Raw genomic sequence first — 21,570 nt, 5'->3', positions numbered from 1 at the left:
TTTTCATGTTATACTGTTTTCTTTGATGTAAGTAAGTCACCACTAGAAGCAAAGGAACTGATAAAATGCAAAGCTGTGGACTTTTACTTCCCTTTCAGAGTTGTGCTTTGTGAGCTTTCGATGTACGCAGTCCTTCCCTGAGTGATCTTCTATATGTTTTATTGATTGCAAGTGAAAACCAGAGCAGTTCCAAAACAAAACCAGAAAACCACAAGAAACCGAAAATAAAATTTTTACTCTTTCTCTTCTCTTGCAGAAGCTTTGAGAGTCTGTTGTCATGTTTATAAAATCTGTTCAAGAGCCTACATAGATTATTTTCTCAACCCTTCCCTCTTTCTACCATTTCACAGCGCTTAAAGGACAGTCCTTCAGTAGGAGAGATTCCTTTCTTCCTAGACCTAAAGCTTCCCTGTTCTTTTTTTCTTCTGTTTTCTGACAGCTTCTTGCAGATCATTGATGGAAAGTGCTTAGATTTTTTTTCCCTCTCTTTCTTTCCCCAACCACCAGAAAATGATTTAATCTCTTACTGTGTTCAGTTTTTCAGGTCCATCTCAAAACACTCCACCACGTGTTGACTGGGATTCTCAGGTAGTTTCTCCTGTTTTTGGAGCTTCTAGCAATACGCGGAGCAACTCAAGTACAAGTCACGCGTCTTGTATTTTAGATTCTGATTCGAAGCATAATGTCAAAATCAACCTCTTCAACCATCCTTCCGGTTCTAGATCTCATAAAAATAGGTCAAAATCTGAAGATGTTGCTTTTGTCGCACCACTGAATCTTGGAACCGAAATCAATTCTGTTATCAGCCAAGTCTCTGTCAACAGGCAAATGGTTGTGAAAAAGAATAATAATGAAGTTGCAACTTCAGTTGGAAACACTTGTGCAGCTAAAAATGAGGTGATCAAGAGTGATTTCCTTCTCATGCACCAGAAGCAGCCAGAGGGAAGGTGTGCAAAGAGAAAGAAAGCTGAAGATGAGAATGAAATTAGCTGTGAAAATGCATCTTTCAACAAAGAGAACTCTGTACCCTTTCTATCAGATATTCAGCACGTTAATGGGGAACACGCAGGCGATAAGCCCTTGGATCTGTCTGATCGCTTCTGTGGAGTTCGTTGTCAAGAGAAAAAACAAGGAAGTGAGGAGACCTGTAAAAATAAACTGAAGCAGGTGACTCTGTATGATGTTTTTTTGCAGCTAGGGAAGCCCAATCATGAGGGTTCATCGTCAGTTCAGAATGCCAACAACGAGAGGAGCTTGTTTGGCAGAGGTATGCAAGAGGAGCCCTACATACAAGAGGCGGTGCTGGCAAAAACATTTGCAGATACAAAAAAACAGATCCAAATGAAAGAAGAAGTCCCTCCCTTAAAAATTACACCACTGCCAAGTACTGTAGACACAGAACAACTTTTTAATGATGTGAAGGTATGTTTTTTCTCAGTTTTTCTTCTCTTGAAATGCTAAATGTAAATCTTGGGAAACAATAAAATTGCAATATGTTGTTAGGTTGCCAGTGACCATGTACCAAACAGAAAGAAAACAAGGACAGGGCACGGAGAGTCTGAACCAGCATCTGTACTTCAACCAAACCCCTGTAGACTATCAAAAAATAAAGTACAGCCAAATGAGCAAGGTAATTCTTCATTTTAGTACCTTATCCTCATGGTTTATGCTACAGATGAATAGAATTCTTTATATCCTGCCTTTTCCCACATTGATCATTTTTCTGCTTCATATTTAGTCATTTTCTGTTCTGTGCTTCTCAAGATTTTCAGTTATAATCTTCTGTATCTCATTAGGCTTTACTTTAGTAGTATCTTCCCCGTATTCTTTTGTCACTGTATAATGAATATATCATTGACATTCCGCTGTAAACTCAACAAATAATGAATAATCTTATATCTCATTTACTTAGCATGTTTATCTGCACAGTGCCTTACTGCGGCACGTGAATTACAGCTAGCTTAAACTCAGGCTTCTTGAAATCCTATTTCACTGTCTTATTTATTTATGTTAATTTTTGTTTAAAAAAAAAGAGAGAGAGAGAGAGAGAGAGAGAAACAACAAACCCTGAAATATTTTCTCTGAAGATTCAGAGTTTGGTTCTGATTTGTCTTTTCTTGTCATATTCAGACCTGAAAGAAAAACCTTTAGAAAACCTTCAGTGGAGCATAGACCCAGGAGCTGACCTTGCACAGTACAAAATGGATGTAACTGTGATTGATACAAAGGTGAGCCATCGCTTTGCAACAGGTTGGCATGTTCCATAATGTTGGGAAAAAAGACTTTAGAAGTAATATCATGACCTTCATTCCAGGCAGATCAAACCTACTTGCTAACTAAAATCAATTTGGGACACATGATGCTTTTTCATGCTCCTATATAATGTTTGTTTATTCAGTTATCCTGTAGCATTTCAATTGTCTTGTTGTATTTGATAGACTTTGCCATGTGGTGGGTATTCAGGGTGAAACAGATGGACTTGATGGTATCTTAGAATTTTGTTGAACAGAAAAATGTTTTAAATCTCATGATTTTTCCAGTATGTCTGGAATAGACTACCCAGGGACACTGTGGATGCCCCATCCCTGGAGGTGTGGTGTTCAAGGCCAGGTTGGACGGGGCCCTGGGCAACCTGATCTAGTAAACATGGAAGTTTGGTGGCCCTGCCAGGCAGGGGGGTTGGAGCTTCATGATCCTTGAGGTCCCTTCCAACCTGGGTCATTGTGTGATTCTGTGATTTTTTTTCCCTGTGAAAACATTCATGAAGACATCTCTCTTTGTTAAGTAACAGAAGATGTGCAGTTCATGACAATTGTCCTTCTTGTATTTGTGTACAGGTTGCCTATTAGAAATAGCAGAATGGCTGAGAATCCTCCTTTCTTTCTGAGAATTTGTTGGCTTTCTCTCAAATGAGATCTATCCTAATGTGTTTTTCTCTGTAGAATTTTAACATGAAAACTTAAAGCAGTTTCTTCTTGTCTAGCAAGTAATGTAATTTGCCAGATAAACGTCACTGTTCCTGGAAACTCTTTGGACAAAAATGGTTTTAGATGTATAGTAGTAATGTTGATTACAACAATTGCTTCTGGGTGTAATTGTCCTTTCTTTTTATTCAGGATGATTCTCAGTCAAGAATCGGAGGGGAAGTTGTTGATATGGATTATACGTATGTTAGTGAAAGTGTGCTACTGAAAATGAAAAATCAAGAGCAAACACAGGAAAGCAGTCCAAGTAAGACTTCCATTTTTCCCCTCTTTGGTTTGATTGATTTATTTATTTATTCGGGGGAGAGGAAAACAAAGGATGTTTTTTCCCCATATGTGATTAGACAATACAAACTGGCTTGCAGCAAAAAATACACTTGTTTTTTGCAGTTACAAAGATCAACCTGTCTCCTACTACAATGGATGATGGTTGTTTCTTTGTTCAAACTTACATTCTCTAAACAAGGTTTGTTGTAAGACAAAGCCAAAACCATGCTTTTACCATGCTTAAACAGTTTTTTTCCCCTATGTTCTAGCCTGTAATGAGCATGCTTACAACTAAGTGCTTTGAAAGGCTGATAGATAATCATATCAGACTTTCTATGGAAGACCGATCTTATTTTTAATAGCATGCAATTAGAATTAGTATAGTTAAAATAAAACCAGGTGTATTTATATCGCATCTAACATATGATTTGTGGTGAATCACAGTTGCAGGGCCATGTCTTCTAACAGTGATTGTGTTCTGGTTTTTGCTCTGAGGGTGATGCTGGTCATTCTTTGTTTTTGTTCTCTTGTTTTTTGCTTGTTAGGGGTTGTTTGCTGTCGTTGCCTTGTTTCTGTTTCAAGATTTTGCATTATGTATTATTATTGAGTTAATTAGTACTGGAGTTGGAAGTAGATGCCAGTTCTTTATATGCATTCAGTCAAAGCATCCCTTCTTCTTTACTTAAATTGTTGGGACTGATTTGGAATGTTTGTTGCTCACGTGTTTTGTTGTGGTGTTTTTTTTTTTCCCACAATAGGAAGAGAAAAAAAAATGAATGATACCATAACAGAAATGTTTGATCGGACAGCTGATGAAGAATATGAATCATGCCTACCAGAAGATAGTCTTTCTGCATGTGATGAAAAAGAAACCGTGCGTGGTGAAGAACCGGACAGAGGAATAACAGTAGCAAGCAAGAAACTGAAGAGTGAGACATACGTTTTTCTTTTATCTCTTCTTTATTAGTCTGGTCAGACTGCAAAAGTTGTAGTCAGGGTCTGTTCTATAGGAATGGATACGTCAAATCATAGAATCATAGAATTACCCAGGTTGGAAAAGACCTTGAAGATCATCAAGTCCAACCGCAGCCTAACCAGCACCCTAACTCTAAAAACCCTACACTAAATCATATCCCTGAGTACCACATCCAAACGGCTCTTAAACACAACCAGGGATGGCTGTGTTTAAATAAACTGTGAGTTCATTGTTCATAAGTTCATGGGATGATTCACTCGTTGTGATACATTAATATAACAGATACAAAAATTGTTCTGTCGATTCATCTATATTACACACATACAAATATTGGGGCTGTAATGGAAGTTAACACAGAAGCTGTGCAACAGAGTTACTCCTAAGGAAAACACCAGTTTTTGACTGTAGGTTAGGACTGTGATTTACTTGCTTTCTGTGTTCCCCACCTATATTGAGATTTCTCAGTATTTTGTATTTTAAGCAGCCTTTCCACTCCTATTCTGCTCATCTTATCTCACTGCTCTTTTTCTTCTTCCCCCCTAATGCTTTGCAATCATTGACCAACTAATTCTATATTATTTTTACTTTCTATTTGTATCTCCTACCTCAGAGCAGCATGAACATGGCTTTTGTTGTATTTAATGTCTCTAAAATGATTAGTAGGCTGTTTCAGCAGGCAGTCTTTTAACCTTATGTGACATGTGGCTTTTTGTTCTGTGTGTTTACAGAGCATGAGGATAAACAAGATAAAGCCAAACAGAAAGCTTTTGTGGAGCCATATTTCAAAAGCGATGAAAGGTAATTTGCCTAATATAAATAATAATAAAAGTAGTTTGTTTAACATGGGTATTCTAAGGGTATTTACTTTTTAAAGAGAACTTGTTCTGCCAGAGAACAAACCAGTTCATATGCAACTTATTAGCAGCTGAAGATGCGCAGGTAAAAAGATACTGTGAATTAGATAAAAGCTGAAGTAGAGGGGAAAAAAGACACACATTAAGGAATATCAATTATATCTGTTGCAAAGGAAGGAATGATATTTCTGCTCTTTATAATCCCGTTGAATGAAGTATTTTGTAATCCCTGTGGTTTCTCATGGGCGTGTAGCCATGTGTGTGTTTATCATCAAAGAGCTGATGGGTCGCTTGTATAAATAAGAAAAAAGTTGTTATCTCTGGGCTTTTTTTTTTCCTTCCTCTAGGCAATAAATGAGGGATGCAAAATAACTGTGTCTTGGGGCTTCCTTTGTTGCCTTTCTGCCTAATCATCATTAATAGTCTGGGTCTTCATTTCATAATGATACCGAGCCCTTCACTTTAATAATTACTGTCTTTTTATTTTAACATTGGCCTGTTTTCTTCACAGATAAAGAATTTGTTTGGTGTTTTGTGGTTTCAAGAGAGAGCATCATATTTGAAAACAATCTTAGTTCAGTGTTTGAATATCTGCAGGAGGAATGTCCTGTTGTGATCAGTGCAGGAGCTTCTGAGTCTGCAAATGTGTTCTTCAGAACTCACATTCTTGAGTAATTCAGATCAAGCCACTTTTATATGATGAAAAGCCATAAACACTTGACATGCATATGTGTGGGGTTTTTTAAGGATTTTATTGTATTTTTAAAACTCTGGAACTATTTTAATTACTAAAGTAATCATATTCAAATATGAAATGTAGTATGTTTGGGTTTTGTGGATGCTGTGAGTTTTTTAAGCTAACCATTATTTTATCCTAAAAGAAAAAAGTAAAAAAAGGGAAATTCTCAGACATGTAGAGGAAATAAATGCTTTATCATATGACAACATCTTTGTTTTTCAGGAAGAATACTATGTTAGATTTTCCTCATATTGAGGTGATTCGAAACAAAGAGGAAAGAAGAAAATTGCAAGGGCATACTTGTAAGGAATGTGAAATTGTAAGTAGTGTTGGTAGTTTTGGTCTTCTATGTGAAGGTATATGCAAACGTACACAAAAAATTATATTACCAGGAGAATAGTATGGGGTTTTTCATCTCTCCTTTACAAGTTTTTTCCTTTAAAATTACTGAACTGCTTACATATCATTTGAAGAAAGATACAATATTGACATAATTACATGCATAGAAAGGACATATTTAATTTGATTCTGAGTAGGCTGAGTTAGTTAGGCAATAATCTCATAAGTTAACATGCCAGAAGTGCTGATTAACGGCTGAATAATGATGGATTCTCTTAGGAGTCTTTTGGAACCAGTGCTGTTCATAGATCCTGCTGCTGGTCATTCTATAGCTAAGTTACATTTACTTAGCTGGAGAGATTTATTGGACTACGTTTTGGTCAAAAACATGTTCCTGAAAAATATCCTTGGTAAAACTCATTAAATTAGAACAATTTTTACAGTCAACAATAAATACCACTTTCAAAAATGTGCTTAATTCATATAGTTTGAAAGAAAATGGGATATTGAAGGGAAGAAAAACCAAAACCTTTAGTCTATTTCTTGTCCCAGGAGCCACATGCTAGCTTTCAATTTCCTGCATCTGTAAGCTACAGATCAGTCAATCCAGTTCTTGTTACTTCCTGATAACTTAATTAGAGTGGTAATTCTGGAAACATTATTAGCCAGGATTTTTACAGTATTGGGTTTCTACATTCAGCCTTTAAAAAGGTTATATATATATATATTTATTTTTATTATTATTTTAAAGTCTAGGCCATTCAAGATGAATATCTTAGAATGTGAGGAATGCTTGGCAATAACACTGTAACATGCATGATAAAGCTACCTTTCAATGAAATGCCTGTGGGGAAAAAAAAGGAGTATTAGACAAAGCATAAGTAGTACTTTAAGAAGTCTTGGATTATTAGCCAGAAGGTTTTGAAAAGTTTCTTAAGTCTGAGGAAATGCTTAGGGAGTGGGTTGAAATCAGTGAATAGTTTCTAGCTAAGTGCTGGAACCAATATTATAGGGGTTGCCTGTTCAGTATGAGCTGATGTGAGAGATCTGACTTCTGCACGTGCTCTGGCAAACTGGTATTTAGGTCCTTTATGTCCTGGTCATAAGACTATTTCAAAGATCTCACAGTGTAAAATACAGTAAGATGTCTGCTGTTATGATGACTTCTCAGCGAGATCAGAGAAAGACTGCATGCAGGAGCTGCTTAGAGTTAATAAAATAAAATGTTAGTGTGATTCAGTCTCACTACACTTCCAGAAGGATAATCAGAGTTGGGTGTTTTAATATACATTTAGATTACAGAACTCGCTAAGCAACTGTGCTAAACTAACAGGAAGAGCATTTGAAAGATTTGTTCTCTTTAAGACTGCAGATAAAAGTTAAGTTCTGCAAACAGTTATTTTACGGTGAATCTACTGCAGGTGCATCTTTTCCCACATAGGAAAACCTAGCTGCAGTGTTCTGTGTGGGGTTGAGGATGCTGTGGGTATCTCCATCTAGAAGGCAGCTGAGTTTATTTTTTTCTCAATAGCAACCATGTGTCACTTTTTCAGTCTTGACCAACCCAAAACATTTCAAAACGAGCTAAAATAAAGTTACTTTTAATTACTTTGGATTGTTTAGCTTGATTTATTTGTTTTTTTTAATTCTGTTCCTCTAAAACTGTGCCTTATTTGTCATTGTTTGATACATAAATACTCCCTACCAGTCATGATCTGTTTAGTCCTTTACCAAAATGAAGTATGTTGCAAATTTTCAGTAGGTTACTTTCTAAAATTCCAACTGAATATAGGACAAACATAATGTGATCCACTTATCCTTAAAAAAGACTCAGCTAATAATCACGCAGATACTGTAGAATTTTTATTACTCATTTTGTAGACTCTGAGTCCACATCATTTCTTAACTTTTATTAGTATTATCATCATAGTATCATAGTCTCGTGTGGGTTGGAAGGGACCTTAGAGATCATCGAGTCCAGCCCCCGGGATTCGAGCCTCTGTGTAGCAGAGCGGCACTTCTACCACTTGCGCCACAGGGGGGATTGCTGATGTGAATACTGATATATGTACTAGATGCCTGTTCCTCTTTTTTCATTAGTCTCTGCATCTGTAACAGACTGACAGATGTTTTTCCAGCTGAGTTTTTGAAAGCCACTTCATCTGACTCAATCCCTGTATTGTTGATACCCACTCAGGTTCTGACCTTGGGCCGTGGGCTCTTTGCTTTGAAGTGAACAATGGATGAGACAGTAGCAAGCTGAATTTCTCCAGATTCAGGCACTGAAAGGAGTTCTTCTGTTAGCAGTTTGGAAACTGCAAGATTTTTATGTCTATTTTATGCTTTGCCTGCTATCTATTAGGAAAAAAGGAATTTATCAGTGTACTTCACTGTTTTAAATAAGTAGATTTTTTGAAATGCTGCCGGTAGATGGAGACAGGAAGTAAAGTAATCTCTACTGACAGAAGTATTATGTTCCTTTTCTGATTTCCATTCTATATTACTTTACAGCTGACTTAATGAGGTTTCAATTCTGCATTTTTTTGAATCATGATTTTGATGAAGTTGTTTGAGCACTTTTATGAGGGCCAGGCTTCTTGTGCAATCCAAACTTAGCATTTCCATGCTGCTTGAATCTTATAATGCTTTCAGCTTTGAAAGTACTGTAGTATCTTGTGATAGTTAACTGCCCAATTGCTGTTTTAGGAGATGCTGAACTAGAATCACAAGTTAAAACACTACAGAATTGCACTGGAAAGTCCATTGTTTGTTTTCATTATATTTAAGAGAACATGCAGCAAAGAAGCTTGGAGGATGTGTGTACTTTTTGCAGTGCAGTCCCTAGCACAGCAGCAGATGTATTTATTAATTTAAATACAAAGTAGCTAATAAATGTACTACTTACTTTAAACGAAGTACAACTGTCAAGTAGTATCTGGAGTCTCAGTGGTCAATCAACATGTTAAACTGGCTATTTCATAGAATCATAGAATGGCCTGGGTTGAAAAGGACCACAATAATCATCTGGTTTCAACCCCCTGCTATGTGCAGGGTCACCAACCACCAGACCAGGCTGCCCAGAGCCACATCCAGCCTGGCATTGAATGCCTCCAGGGGTGGGGCATCCACAGCCTCCTTGGGCAACCTGTTCCAGTGCATCACCACCCTCTGTGTGAAGAACTTCCTCCTAATGTCTAACTCAAACCTCCCCTGTCTCAGTTTGAAACCATTCCCCCTTGTCCTATCACTATCCACCCTCATAAACAGCCATTCTCACTCCTGTTTATATGCTCCCTTCAGGTACTGGAAGGCCACAATGAGGTCTCCCCAAAGCCTTCTCCAAGTTAAACAAGCCCAGTTCTCTCAGCCTTTCCTTATAGTAGAAGTGTTCCAGCCCTCTATTTGTGTGCTCCTAGTTTGAAGATAATAAAACAGGAAGGATTTTGACTTAAGTTTGCTGTAAGCTCTAAATTTGGATTCTGGAAATAATTTTGCAGCATAAATTTTGTAGCATGATGTTTACTTTTTCTATTTGTAAATGCAAGTTGAAACTTTGTTTACTAGGAAACTCGTATCTACCTTGACACCTGTGCCAGCTTCATGAAATCAGCCAGTAAAACTGTTGACATAAGTAATTCTACACATTACTAAACCTTTTACCTGTGGTATGCTAAAAGACATAAAGCTAACAAATGTGCCACTGTAAGGCTATGCTTAATCTGTAAACTCTGTAAACTTTTAGGATAACAGCCAGATATTTGTCATCTGGATGACAAATCTTTACTCTAGGCTCTCCTCGCCACTACTTTTAGATAACTGTGTTAATAAACACTGATTGACACTGTCACTGTGTAAAGTAATTCCTCTATACATATAAATCTGTTAACTTGGATTTTTTTTTCTCACATACAGTATTATGCAGATATTCCAGAAGAGGAGAGAGAAAAGAAGCTAGCTGCCTGTTCAAGGCACAGATTTCGCTACATTCCACCAAATACACCCGAAAATTTCTGGGAGGTTGGATTTCCTTCCACTCAAACTTGTATGGAAAGAGGTTAGTGTGAAAAATAGCTCATAAATCCAGGAAACCATTTTAGGGGAAAAAAAAAAAGGGCATTAAAAAGTGCTTTGTTTCTAGTCTGTCAGACAGCCTTTCTCATCTAGCCTTTCTGAGATGCATTTACTTAATAGTAACCATCATTTTGAATTAATATTGTCTTTTTTTAGCAGCTGTTGTACTACTAGGAAGAAGAGAATATAGGGAAACTTTCTCATGAACTAGGTAGAGAAGGCAGAAGTAATTGGTGTTGTCATAGTTGGAAACCCTACTTGTCTTTCAACCAAAGCAGGAACTGGGTCAGCATCTTCAGAGGCAAAGCCTGAGAGGTTGCACTCACTGAGGACAGACATGCAGCCCCACTGATCTTATTTGTCTGTGTCTTGGGAGTGCCTTATAATAAAAATGGAAAAGTTGAGGGCCAGATGTGTTTTGGTAGTTCTTAATACACGTTCCCTGTGGCTGTGGCTAAATCATTCCTTCTGTACCTTAGTTTATGAGATAGTGGTGAGAATTCTTCTATGGTTTGAGATGGTTATCTTTATAAGATGAACAAATCATTGTCCTTCCTCTTGGTTGCCTTTGGAGCCAACGTTGCATGTATTCCAACTGAGGAGAAAGCTGATCTAGATTAAGCAATGTCCATTTTATAGCATCAAGTGATCAAGATATCCTTTACAGAGGTTGTCCGTTACTACTCATTTGGAATCTACTTGCAGTGCTGTTAAATTAGCTTCTTAGCAATCTCCTTGTTCTGCTAGGATAAGAGCTGGTCAGTTGTTAATAGTCCTTAACGGCATGTGAAAGGCAGACTTCAGATCTGTCCTTCCTTCATAAAGGTGACTGTGCAGCAGGAACACTGGGAAGGGTTCCAGTGATGATGAACAACTAGTTATCAGAAGTTAGGCATGTATGTAGGATGTATTTTCTATTTCTTCTTGGTATTTAGAACCAATTGGATTTTTAAAATAACTGAGGATTGTATAGAAAGCATTTTCCAATTATGAAGTAGGAATCTACTGCTCTCACCTCAACGGATGTTACTGCTGATAAACAGTAAAGGTTTGACAAAATCCAGCTGCTGTAACTGATTTGCATGAAGTGCCTGCTTACTGTCAGTGCTAGCAAAGTTGAGTGTGTTTTAGAAATTTCCTATGCACTTTCCTTATCAGAAAGCTGTTCAAAGTGTGTTTTATCTGTCGGTATGGCTTCTTCCAGTTAGACAAGTCTTTAATAGAAGAGAATGCTCTCAAAACATTGGGATGTATTCTAAAATCACAAAACACATGTGCCTAAATTCTTCCTGTATGCGACTGGAATACATTTTAAGAAGCTAATTTTGTCAGACAACTGAATTTGCAGTACCAACATACTTCGTTACTCCTGTGTGAAATCTTCTGCAGAAAAGATGAGGAGAAATGCAATTTTGTATTTAGATGAACAGTTCGTAGCCTCCATTCTTCAGGCTTACTTGTCAGTACTGCATTACTTGGTAGTCACCCTCCAGAATGCAATTGAGTGTTTTCATTAATGATACAACACCCTGGGATCTGTAACTTCCTGTCAAGGGAGGGAGGGGGAAATAATCAGATTTTTTGAGGGTAAGCAAAAAATGAAACTAAAGCTATGCATGTTGTTGTATTATATTTATTACTCTAGATGTGCTCTTATTCTTTTTAGGGTATATTAAGGAGGATGTCGCGCCCTGCCAACGTCCAAAAAGACGGCAGCCTTATGCTGTAACGTTCTCTCCAAAAGGCAAAGAGCAGAAGACATAAATGATGGGGAAGTAAAGCATACCAACTTGAAGAGCGTCTTTCTTGTCCTTAGGTATTTATAGTTAATATAAACTTGAAATAGAGACCCGTTCTTCACAATGATCAATCATTTCGTTAAATATGTAAATTTTATAAAAATTCATTTGAAAATCTGAAGTGTCTACCAGGAAACCGAACTATTTAATGTATGTTTGTTTCATATTGTGTTTAATACATTTTGTATTATGTTTTTGCACCTGTCAAACGACGAGTCTTTTTCTTTTCTTTGAAGTCAACTGCTACAACTTCAGCAAATCCGTCTAATCTTTTTGTTATTGTGTAACTTCTTGGAAGTCACTGAGATCACAGTTCTTCTTGCGAGGTCTAAGTGCCTGTCAGTGGGATCAGAAATGCAGATTTTGTAGGGTGCTTCCGTTTTGCACTGGATTTTTATATATAAACTTTTTCTTCTAGAAGTAAGTTTTATCTACTTGTAATAAAAGTGCATTAAATTGGAAAGGTATCTACTGTTAATAGTTCTGGAACTATAAAAACCTGTACAGTCTTTTTCTTTCTTAAAATAGTAGTGTTAAATGTACAGTGCCACATTTCTTCCTTGTTTAAATTAGAATATCCAGTTTTTCATTTTTGTTGTTGTTTTAAGTTATAATGTCTCCGTTATTGATAGGGAGATAAACATTGTCACTTCTAAATTTGTATGACAGCTGTGCATTGGGTTCTCCTAGGCAATGACTACTGCTATCCACTAGATTATGAAGGATTCTCCAGTGAATCCTTCTCCAGAGGTATTTTAATTCTTTGCAGTGGGGATTATTGTTAACTCCATACTTGTGTTTGGAGGCTGAGAACAAAATGAAGGAGGCCAGGTAATATTTTTACCTTGGCGGACAGGATCACTTAAGAATAGGGTACTATGCTGCTTAGCTGATTAACTTTTGTCTTAGCATCACAAAGGGAAATCTTATGTCGTGGCAAAGGCAGAAAGCCAAATAATAGTGAAAATCTTTAGATATTCCCATGTATCCTAATATGTGCTGACAGTAAGTGTTTACACAATATAGCAGTAGGTTGAAGAATCCATGCCAAGGTGAACCTAACATTCTGAGAAACGTGAATACTCTGCAGAAAATCGGTAGGTGCAGCCAGAATTAGAAATGCTCCAGGTATCTTGAAAAATATTTTACATCAATGATTTTATTTTCTGAATAAATGCTTACCAGTCTTTTATATTAGAAAAAAAAAAAAGAAGTCCTTGAGAAAGATAGGCAGGAGGCTGCTTTTAATTAGAGAAAGCCTTGCAAGGAAATTATATTAACAAACATGGAGACTAATGCAGCCAATGTAAAATTTATTGTGGAGCAGACTGCATGAGAGAGTAGTTTTTTAACTATAAATCCTGTTCTTAAGAAGTGTCAGAGAGCAAGCTTTACAGTGCATTGTTAAATGATCAAACTAGTGTGTGAACGCTGGAGTTGACAAGAAAAAGTCTTTTGCACCCATGTTCATTATAAAAGTGCCTAAGGAAATGTCCTTGCAGGAAGAGTAAGAGGAGCTGTGGTGAAGTGAGGTAGTAGAAAAGGGGGATGCAGTGAGTGCCAGCAGGCTGCCAGGACTGGGGGGTATTCCCACAGATTAGAAGGTTGGAGGAAACTGCTGACCTCTTAACTGTAACATGTTATTTGTCACTTCTAAGCAGTTCTGCTATTTGGGAACTACATAGTGACGATTCTACTATTGGATTTTTAAAAAGACTCCAAGGAGAACAGTGGAGCAGCCACCTGATTAGTTTTATGAATTAGTACAAGCACTGAATTTAACCAGAGGGGGAAAAAAAAAACCCACAACCTATTGAGCAAGATTTGCAGAGCTATGGATAAAATCAGAGTCTATGCCATATTGAAAGATAAGTCATTCTAGGTGTCTGTTAGATTCACTGATAGTATCAAAGTAAGGTTCAGCTCCTGGCAGATCCAATTTGTCAGGATATGAAAGGGAAAGTTATCTCATGGATTATCCCTGTTTGAAGGAATATCAAATCACCACAGCGATAGGAAGTTCTAACAGAATTCAGCTAGGATCTGTTGTGTTCAGCCTAACTGTAAGTTTCTGAGAAGGGATGGAAGGCAAAGTAGAAAGTTAACAATTCACTGTCAGGGGGGACGCTAGTATAACTAGAAAAGAACGGGAGACAGCAGAATTTGCAAAGCATCTGAACAGGACACACCAAAAAAGGGACGTAATAAATGCCGGTGAAGTCAAGAGGTGTGGAATCTGTAAATAGGAAAGGTTGTTCCTAAGGAGCATCATATAAAAGGTTTCATTACAAGAGGAAAGGAGCGTTTCCTTGCATATCCAATTGAATGTTGGATACTGTGGAACTGCTACAGTATATTATGGATACACACAGTTTGGGCAGGTTAAAAAGAGAAAGATGGGACAAAGTCATCAAGGATGGTATGCGCTAAAGATAATACTGTTGCCTCAGACATTCCTTAAGCTTGGTTTACAGGAAACTAGAAGAGTATCCTAGGGGAAGTATCTACCTTGGCATGTGTCCATCAGTATAGTTACACTTAGGTTCACATTACACTTGTTGGTACTGCAAAAATTGCAGAGTGTATTTATTAGAGCATCTTACTACCTGAGATGCCAGTCCCCCTTGAAAATGTGGTGTGTCCCATCTTTTGGTCTGCATCTGCCAGCCTAGCAATAGCTTAAGAGTTGTGTCACTAGAAACATGATGCATCTCCTGTGTCTGCAGACATATAGGTGTATGTATCATTATTTAGATGGCCGTTCAATAAGGTTTATTTACTTCAAAGAGCATTAGTGTTTCAGCTGAAGTACAAAAGGCAGTTTGCAGAGGTTTGGGGTAAGGAACAGTGAAACACATACAATCAAATGAATTTTGTATTAATTACTTTTTTCTTTGAAAGTCCATTGGTGATTGTGAAGGTTGTACTATTCCACTAGAGGACAGTAAGGAACTGTGTTTACTTCAAGAAGAGTGTAAGAGTTACTATTTCCACTTTGGTTAGCTGGTATTTTAAGACATCAGTTGCCCTTAAAACACAAAACACATATTTCAGCATCTAGAAACAAGAATATATACAATAGCTGAGATACACTATGCTTTCCCTTTCAAAGAGAGAAATTCCTAAAGAAATACCAGAAATTTGAGCAACTTGTTTACCAAAAAAAGCTGACTGAAATCTACTATTTTTAGAAATGCAGCTTCATCTATTAGCAGTGATTTGTAATAGCAGTTTCTAATGCCAACTTACCTCTGTTACGTGCATTCACAACTTGTTATGTTCAAAAGTAGCATTGGCCATTTTTATGGCAGCAGCAGTGCCTTGTGATTGCAGTCGGATGTGTGGACTGTGGATTATTTGGGCTGTTTTCTCCACATCTGTGAGTAGTGAAGAAGAAAAAACTGCAGACAAAAGCTAAGATGAAGTGGATTAATGCCTGGAGGGAAATGGGATGGTTGACTGAAAACAGCATTCATGAGCTAAGTTTTCATATGTTTTCTGATTTGAAGCCGATATTCTCAAGTTGAAGTGAAGGTGACTTATGTACATGCTACCCCTTCTCATTTTATGAAATAAGGGGGAAGGTATGGTAATTAATGTTAGGATTTGTTCATCATTTAAATGAAAATGTGGATATATAATGTTATTTGATTAGCCATGGCTGGGAGGAGCTGAAGACTTGATGTTCACATGGGTAACCTCATCTCACTTCTATTGGTAAGAATGTCATAGTAGCAATCCCAAAAAAGCTGGTGTTATAAAGCCAACCATCATGACTGACACCCTCCCTTGGAATGGGTTGAAGTGATTTTTGAAAGTCAGCTTCTCTTAATTTAGATCCCAGGTAGCTCTCAGCAGTTCCAGCAGAGCTTCTGTTAGCACTGGAACACAAAGCATCCCTGTGTTGCTAATGACTACTAACATATATTTAAGTTTGAGATGTTAAGACAATGGCATGGGCCTAATGATGGTACAGCTGATGACCTACTGCCACTCCCAAAAACACGAAGATGGCAAAGCGATGACTTCAGCACATCCAGAGCACTGTCTACCTGATCCAGAGACACTAGCCCCAAAAGAAAGGATTGGATCATAAACTGTTTCTCAGGCTCCTTGGAGTGCAGGCATTGGGTGTTGTTAAAACATCTGCAGGCAAGCTATTTCATTGCTTGCAAGAAGAAAGAACTACTGATGTTCTCTTCCACATGTTAGTGCAGGAAGACTGCTCAGTCTGAGCAGATTCAGTCTTTGTGTTGGTCCCTGCACAGACTGAGCATAAAATTTGAGAGAGCCTTTTCTTTGTCTGTGTGTGAACAACCACCAAGGGAAGTGCAAGAGGAGGCAGATGTAAGCACAAAGCTCCACTCAGTGAAAGATGGACCAAATCAATGATTATTATTGCTATTATTATTAATGATTATTAAGGCCCATCCTCACCATGCCCACTAGCCATGTCCCTCAGTGCCGCGTTCACACAGTTCTTGAACACCTCCATGGATGGTGACTCCACCACCTCCCTGGGCAGCCTGTGCCACTGCTTCACCACTTTCTGAGAAGAAATTGTTCCTAATACCCAGCCTGAACCTCCTCTGGCACCTCATTAGATTAGTTTCATTAGATAAAAGCTGAGATTTCAAGCATTTTTCTCACAACTTTGTGCTTTGCTTGCAGTCTTGGAGGTCAGTTTGTGTTCTGTATGCCTCCAGTACATGGAAAAACAATGTGCTGTAGACACAACAGTGACTTCTGTGAATTACGTTACAGGTTGTGAAGTGCAGTGTCAGCACAGCTTGGGTTAAACTTTGCAGTTTTGTGGGTGCTGTATCTTAAATCAAGGATGTGGCATAAAAATACATCTGACCATTAAGTTTGAAATGATGGGTGCTATCCATGTGGATAAATCTTCCCTTGATAGTCATTTTGATACATTTTTTCATGACTTGTAATTGTGTTTTCTTTCTCCCACTCATTAGTACAGAAGGTTTGCCTCTCCTCTAGAATATCATTGGAATTCACACATGGAAAGACATTGGCCTCCCTGGGCACGCTGTTTACATACAGTATAGAATCACAGAATTGTCTGAGTTGGTAAGAAGGACCCTTAAAGGTCATCTTGTCCAACACCTCTGCAATGAACAGGGACGCCTACAGCAACATCAGGGTGCTCTGAGCCACATCTAGCCCAACCCTGTGCGTGGCCAGGGACAGGGCACCCACAATGTCTACATCTAAATGACATGGTGCTGGGGAAGAACTATATAGACCTGTAGTGAAAGGACAGTTGGAACAGCCAGGTGACAGGGGCAGGGATCAGATATTTGAAAGAAGAATAAGTGGAGACAGAATTCACATCAGATAACCTTTCTGCGGTGATAAAAGCCACCCAATACCTCATAGTTAAAATTACCAACTCATTGAGTCTTTTTAGAATGGTTTTAAATAAAGTGGGAGGAAAATAAGGCTAAATAGGAAAGAAATCATGATTTTGGGGACCTTTGGGAATCTGCTATGTGTGCTTCACTTGTGCCCTTGGGTAAATCAGTTGTGGGAAAAGATGAAGAGATTAAATACAGTCTTTGAAATGGCATTCCTAATGACTCACCATTTGGGAGAGCTTGGGAATTCGAGCTGCAATTGAAAAGAAGCATGAAAAAAAGAAGCATGAAAAAAAGAAGCATGAAAAAACTGCTAACATAATCTCGGATAATGTGTATCAGATAATGAGTTGATATTCTCTTAATGTAGAGCAGATGTCCTAGAAGAGGCAATCATTTTAATTCAGATTTTCATTTACCTCAGTCAGTTTGTGAAAGCACGGATACTCCATCGCATGTGTAAGGATGGTTATCATTGGAACCAAGGCACTGATCCTTGCCCATCAGAAAGGTGACTATTTCCTTTCCAGGGAAACATCCAGTGTCTCAAATTGTATCAGCGTGCTAATTTGGAACAAAAAGGCAACATTTTCCACAAAGTTACATCTAGAAGAATTGGGTCTGAAATATTAAACTTGCTGCAGGTATTTCACTCTGTGCCGATGTAATTAAATTTATCTAATAGCTGTCAGATTAAAAGGCAAAAAATTCAGATTCATTGTGACACTCTGCTCTGAAATCACTCTGCTCTTTGCATGCGTGGTGCTCGCTGGGTATCAATTGAATTAATACCTTTCAGCTCTCTGGCTTGCCAAATACTATCTGTTAATTAGCAATGAATTGTTAACTGCTTAGCAAATCACTCAGACAAAGCAAGAGAACTCTTTAAATGCAGTCCTAATAATTTGACACTCAAGAAGAAAAACAAATATAAAAAGAAATGAAGATTAGGCTTTAAGCCATTCTTCCCCCGACTTCTCTCTTGTTCCGTATCAGAGAAGCACGTCAGACCACCAGAAATACAAGCCTTCTTCTCAAACCCATGGGGAATGAGTTACCTGTCTCAGAGGGGCAGGGGTGGCAAAAAAGACATCGTGCTCCTCAGCCTCCTCGTGTCAGCAGTGACACCAGGTGTTATCTTGGTGAAGTCTGAAAGGCATTCTGCATTTCTGAGGAAGGAATGGCCTGTGTGTCTCACTATGCTGGCTGTTTGAAATCATTGCGTTTATGGTTTCTCTACAGGAAAAGCATCATTTATAAAGGGATTTATATTACAGCAAATGTGAACTAGCATTGAAACAATGTTTTAAGAGATATATTTCCCGTTGTGAAGAAAACTACTTTCAATTCAGAATACATAAAAGTGGATCTTCTGGGCTTCCTCAGACAAAAATTCGTTCAGAATCTGTTTGTCCTAGGATTGAACTGGGAAAGACATGAGAAAATGAACACTAAGACGTAAGGCATTTGTTACCAAGAGACTACAAATGATAATTCCAAATGAATAAGTAAACTTGACATGACTTACAGCGAGGTTTCTCACCCACGTCCCCATAACCTACGGTTGCGTTTTTTGCACCAGCAGAGCCCCCTGAGCAGCAGTAAACACTGAGTCATTCTGGTGAAGGGAACTGCCTTCATTGCGCAATGATGAGATTTGCAGGAGTCTCCCCAAAGCCAGTGCTTCGTTTTTGTCATTCTGTTTGCTACCAAGTTGGACCATCCTGCTTTCCACAAGGAGAGCTCCGGGACCCCCTTCACTGCTTACTCACAAATGGAGAGAGACCAGAAGGGAAACTGGAAAGGATCCCAGCCAAAGCTCGCTTGCGCTCATCCGCACTGACCAAGCTGCTCTTGGCCCACAGGGAATCTTTGGGGTCCACAGCCCTGTGCACACAGTGACTTAAAACCATACAATCATTTGAGTTGGAAGGGACCCTTTGAAGGCCATCTGGTCCAACTCCCCTGCAGTGAACAGGGACACCTACAGAAGATAAGGTTGCTCAGAGCCCCATCCAGCCTGACCTTCATTGTCTATAGGGACGGGGCATCCAATGCCTTTCTGGGCAACCTATTCCAGGGCCTCATCCTCATGCTCTCAAATACATCTGTGGCATGCATTTTGTCTACAAAGCACAAGGTTACATTTAAGCAAACCATTATAACTGAGGGTCTATCGTACCCCTCGAAGCTTGTACATTTCTTCCAGCTCTTCTCAGCTCTCCTAAATCCCAGACTTACATCCCTCATCAGGAACAAAACTACTACTTGCCTGCCAAGCGTTTGTCTGCTTTCCTCTTGGTAAAATATTTTCCTCAGCAATTTCCCGTATCTCTCACAAATCCGGACTCGGTCTTTTGAAGTGCTTTCAAAAGGGGGTTTTGTTGCAAAGGGTGAGAGTCTCAGCATGCTCATGGAACATGCCAAAGTTAAGCAATCAGAAAGCAATCCACATCCCGTCGCAAACGGCTTAGCTGTAGGTTGGGTCACTAGCAGAGGGCAAACCATGCTGAGGGAGTTTGGAGAGAAAATATCCTCTGATTCCCTGAGCTTTGAGAAGCGTGTTAATGTAAGGATGGAGGAGATCCTTTTGTTTGACCATGGCCTATTCTGCAGCCACTTTCAGAACTCACTGTCTGGATTACCCTCCTGCTCTAATGTTTTTCCTTCAGCCATCACGCAAACAGTGCTTCAGATATTTCAGTCTGGCTGACTTCATTTCAAATCCCACCTCCCTCTTTGTTCTGCGTGTTATTACCACTTAGGGTGTGGGAGCTCTACCTTCTCTCTATATATTTATGCTATATACTCACCAAGAATATATCATACAAGTGGAAAAGTATTGGGAACAGAGTAGGAAAATTAAATAACGTGGTTATTTCTGTGGCTGCTGACCCCACAGGCCACCCAGAGAATATCTGCTGTTCTTCAGGTCTGGCATTCTTTTGAAAGGCAGAAACCAGCCTTATCATAAAAGCCCTACAGCTCCTTTGCCTCTGCAGAGACCCATTCATTGCCAGTGTCATGGCAGCAACTTGTCCCCTTCAGCGTCATCGGAGTGGGGCCATGCCCCTCAGATGGCTATGCCACACGCTTCCCTCCCTCCCACTATCCAGTTACGAGGAATTTTCCAGTAACCGTGACCCCGTAAGGTGTCAGTGATAAAAGCCAACCCGAGAAGAACCTTCTCAGCCTCACTGCTGAGCACACTAATAAATCATTTAGCTCCTCACCTTCTAAACAAGCGGTGATGTTTGCACAAGTTTCTGCAGCTTGTGCACAGATGGTGTCCCACTACGTGTGCTGCAAGGGATCTCAGGGTGAGTGAGAAGCTGTGCCCAGGGCAGGGGAACCTCTCAGGTTCTTCACGAGTGCAGTTTACGTGCTTAGCTTTGGGTACTAAACAGTGGAAAACAAGGCAGACAGCGTCTCCTACAAGTCTGGGACTTCTGACCTGCTTCTAAACAAGCATCTGTTTGCTCTGAGCATCTAAACCGTAAACAAGCACTGGAAAAACCTTGCGAAAGCAGAAAGCTTTCAAACCCTCTAACATTCCTGAGATCCTTTAGAATTCCCTTTAAAAACCCCGAAACACCATGTGGGCGCACACTGGGCCGTGAGGCTGGGCCACCTGTGGCACTGCAAGGAGCTACAGCACCACTGTAGGGCACTGTTTCCAGAGCCAGTGCCAGGGCACTAAGCAAGGACATCTGCCTGTCCCAGAGAGCGCTCAATACAGTGACCCAAATGCAGTAGCTGTTCCACATCCATGAGCACGGCACTCACTGAGGGCCACAGCCTGAATAAGCCCCCCTTCCCCTGGTACCAGCATTTAAATCTGAATGCCTTGCTCTCTAAGAGTAGCACGTCTGCTTGGAGGTCCACAGAACCACAGTCATTAGGAAAAGGCACAGGGAATGCACATACAGTCTTCAACACCTCACTTCAGGCTCCGTCTCTTGCATAGAATGACCTGTACCCCCAGGGGTAATTTAAAGCCAAGGAAACAGAGCAAGGCAGCAGAACCAGACCTAGCTTTTACTTTAATTTGAGGGGGTCCGTGTTTCCTTGTGAACCCCTTACTGGTTCCAGCACAACCCCAGGGACACAGCGGGGCTCAGCAGCAGAGAACCAGGGTGATCTTCTGCCTCTGGACTTGACTTGCT

General features: G+C 39.3%; 1 protein-coding gene across 6 annotated transcripts in view; it reads left to right on the top strand.

Moving 5' to 3' along the window:
* The window catches only part of RBBP8 (RB binding protein 8, endonuclease), a 33,915-nt gene extending 21,388 nt beyond the window's left edge, over positions 1-12,527 (top strand). For all 6 annotated transcript variants that reach the window (XM_032442692.2, XM_085539597.1, XM_032442691.2 and 3 more), the window contains 9 exons: positions 537-1,422; positions 1,504-1,630; positions 2,131-2,228; positions 3,117-3,231; positions 4,010-4,180; positions 4,956-5,025; positions 6,043-6,139; positions 10,072-10,213; positions 11,897-12,527. In XM_032442692.2, coding sequence (XP_032298583.2) covers positions 537-1,422; positions 1,504-1,630; positions 2,131-2,228; positions 3,117-3,231; positions 4,010-4,180; positions 4,956-5,025; positions 6,043-6,139; positions 10,072-10,213; positions 11,897-11,994 — 1,804 coding nt within the window. In that variant the 3' untranslated portion in view covers positions 11,995-12,527. The remainder of the gene's footprint in view (positions 1-536; positions 1,423-1,503; positions 1,631-2,130; positions 2,229-3,116; positions 3,232-4,009; positions 4,181-4,955; positions 5,026-6,042; positions 6,140-10,071; positions 10,214-11,896) is intronic.
* The last annotated feature ends 9,043 nt before the right edge of the window (positions 12,528-21,570 follow it).

The sequence above is a fragment of the Coturnix japonica genome, chromosome 2 (assembly GCF_054131305.1).
Source record: "Coturnix japonica strain WE chromosome 2, WE-NBRP24, whole genome shotgun sequence".
NCBI classification, from domain to species: Eukaryota; Metazoa; Chordata; class Aves; order Galliformes; family Phasianidae; genus Coturnix; species Coturnix japonica.
This window is presented reverse-complemented; position numbering and strand designations above follow the sequence as displayed.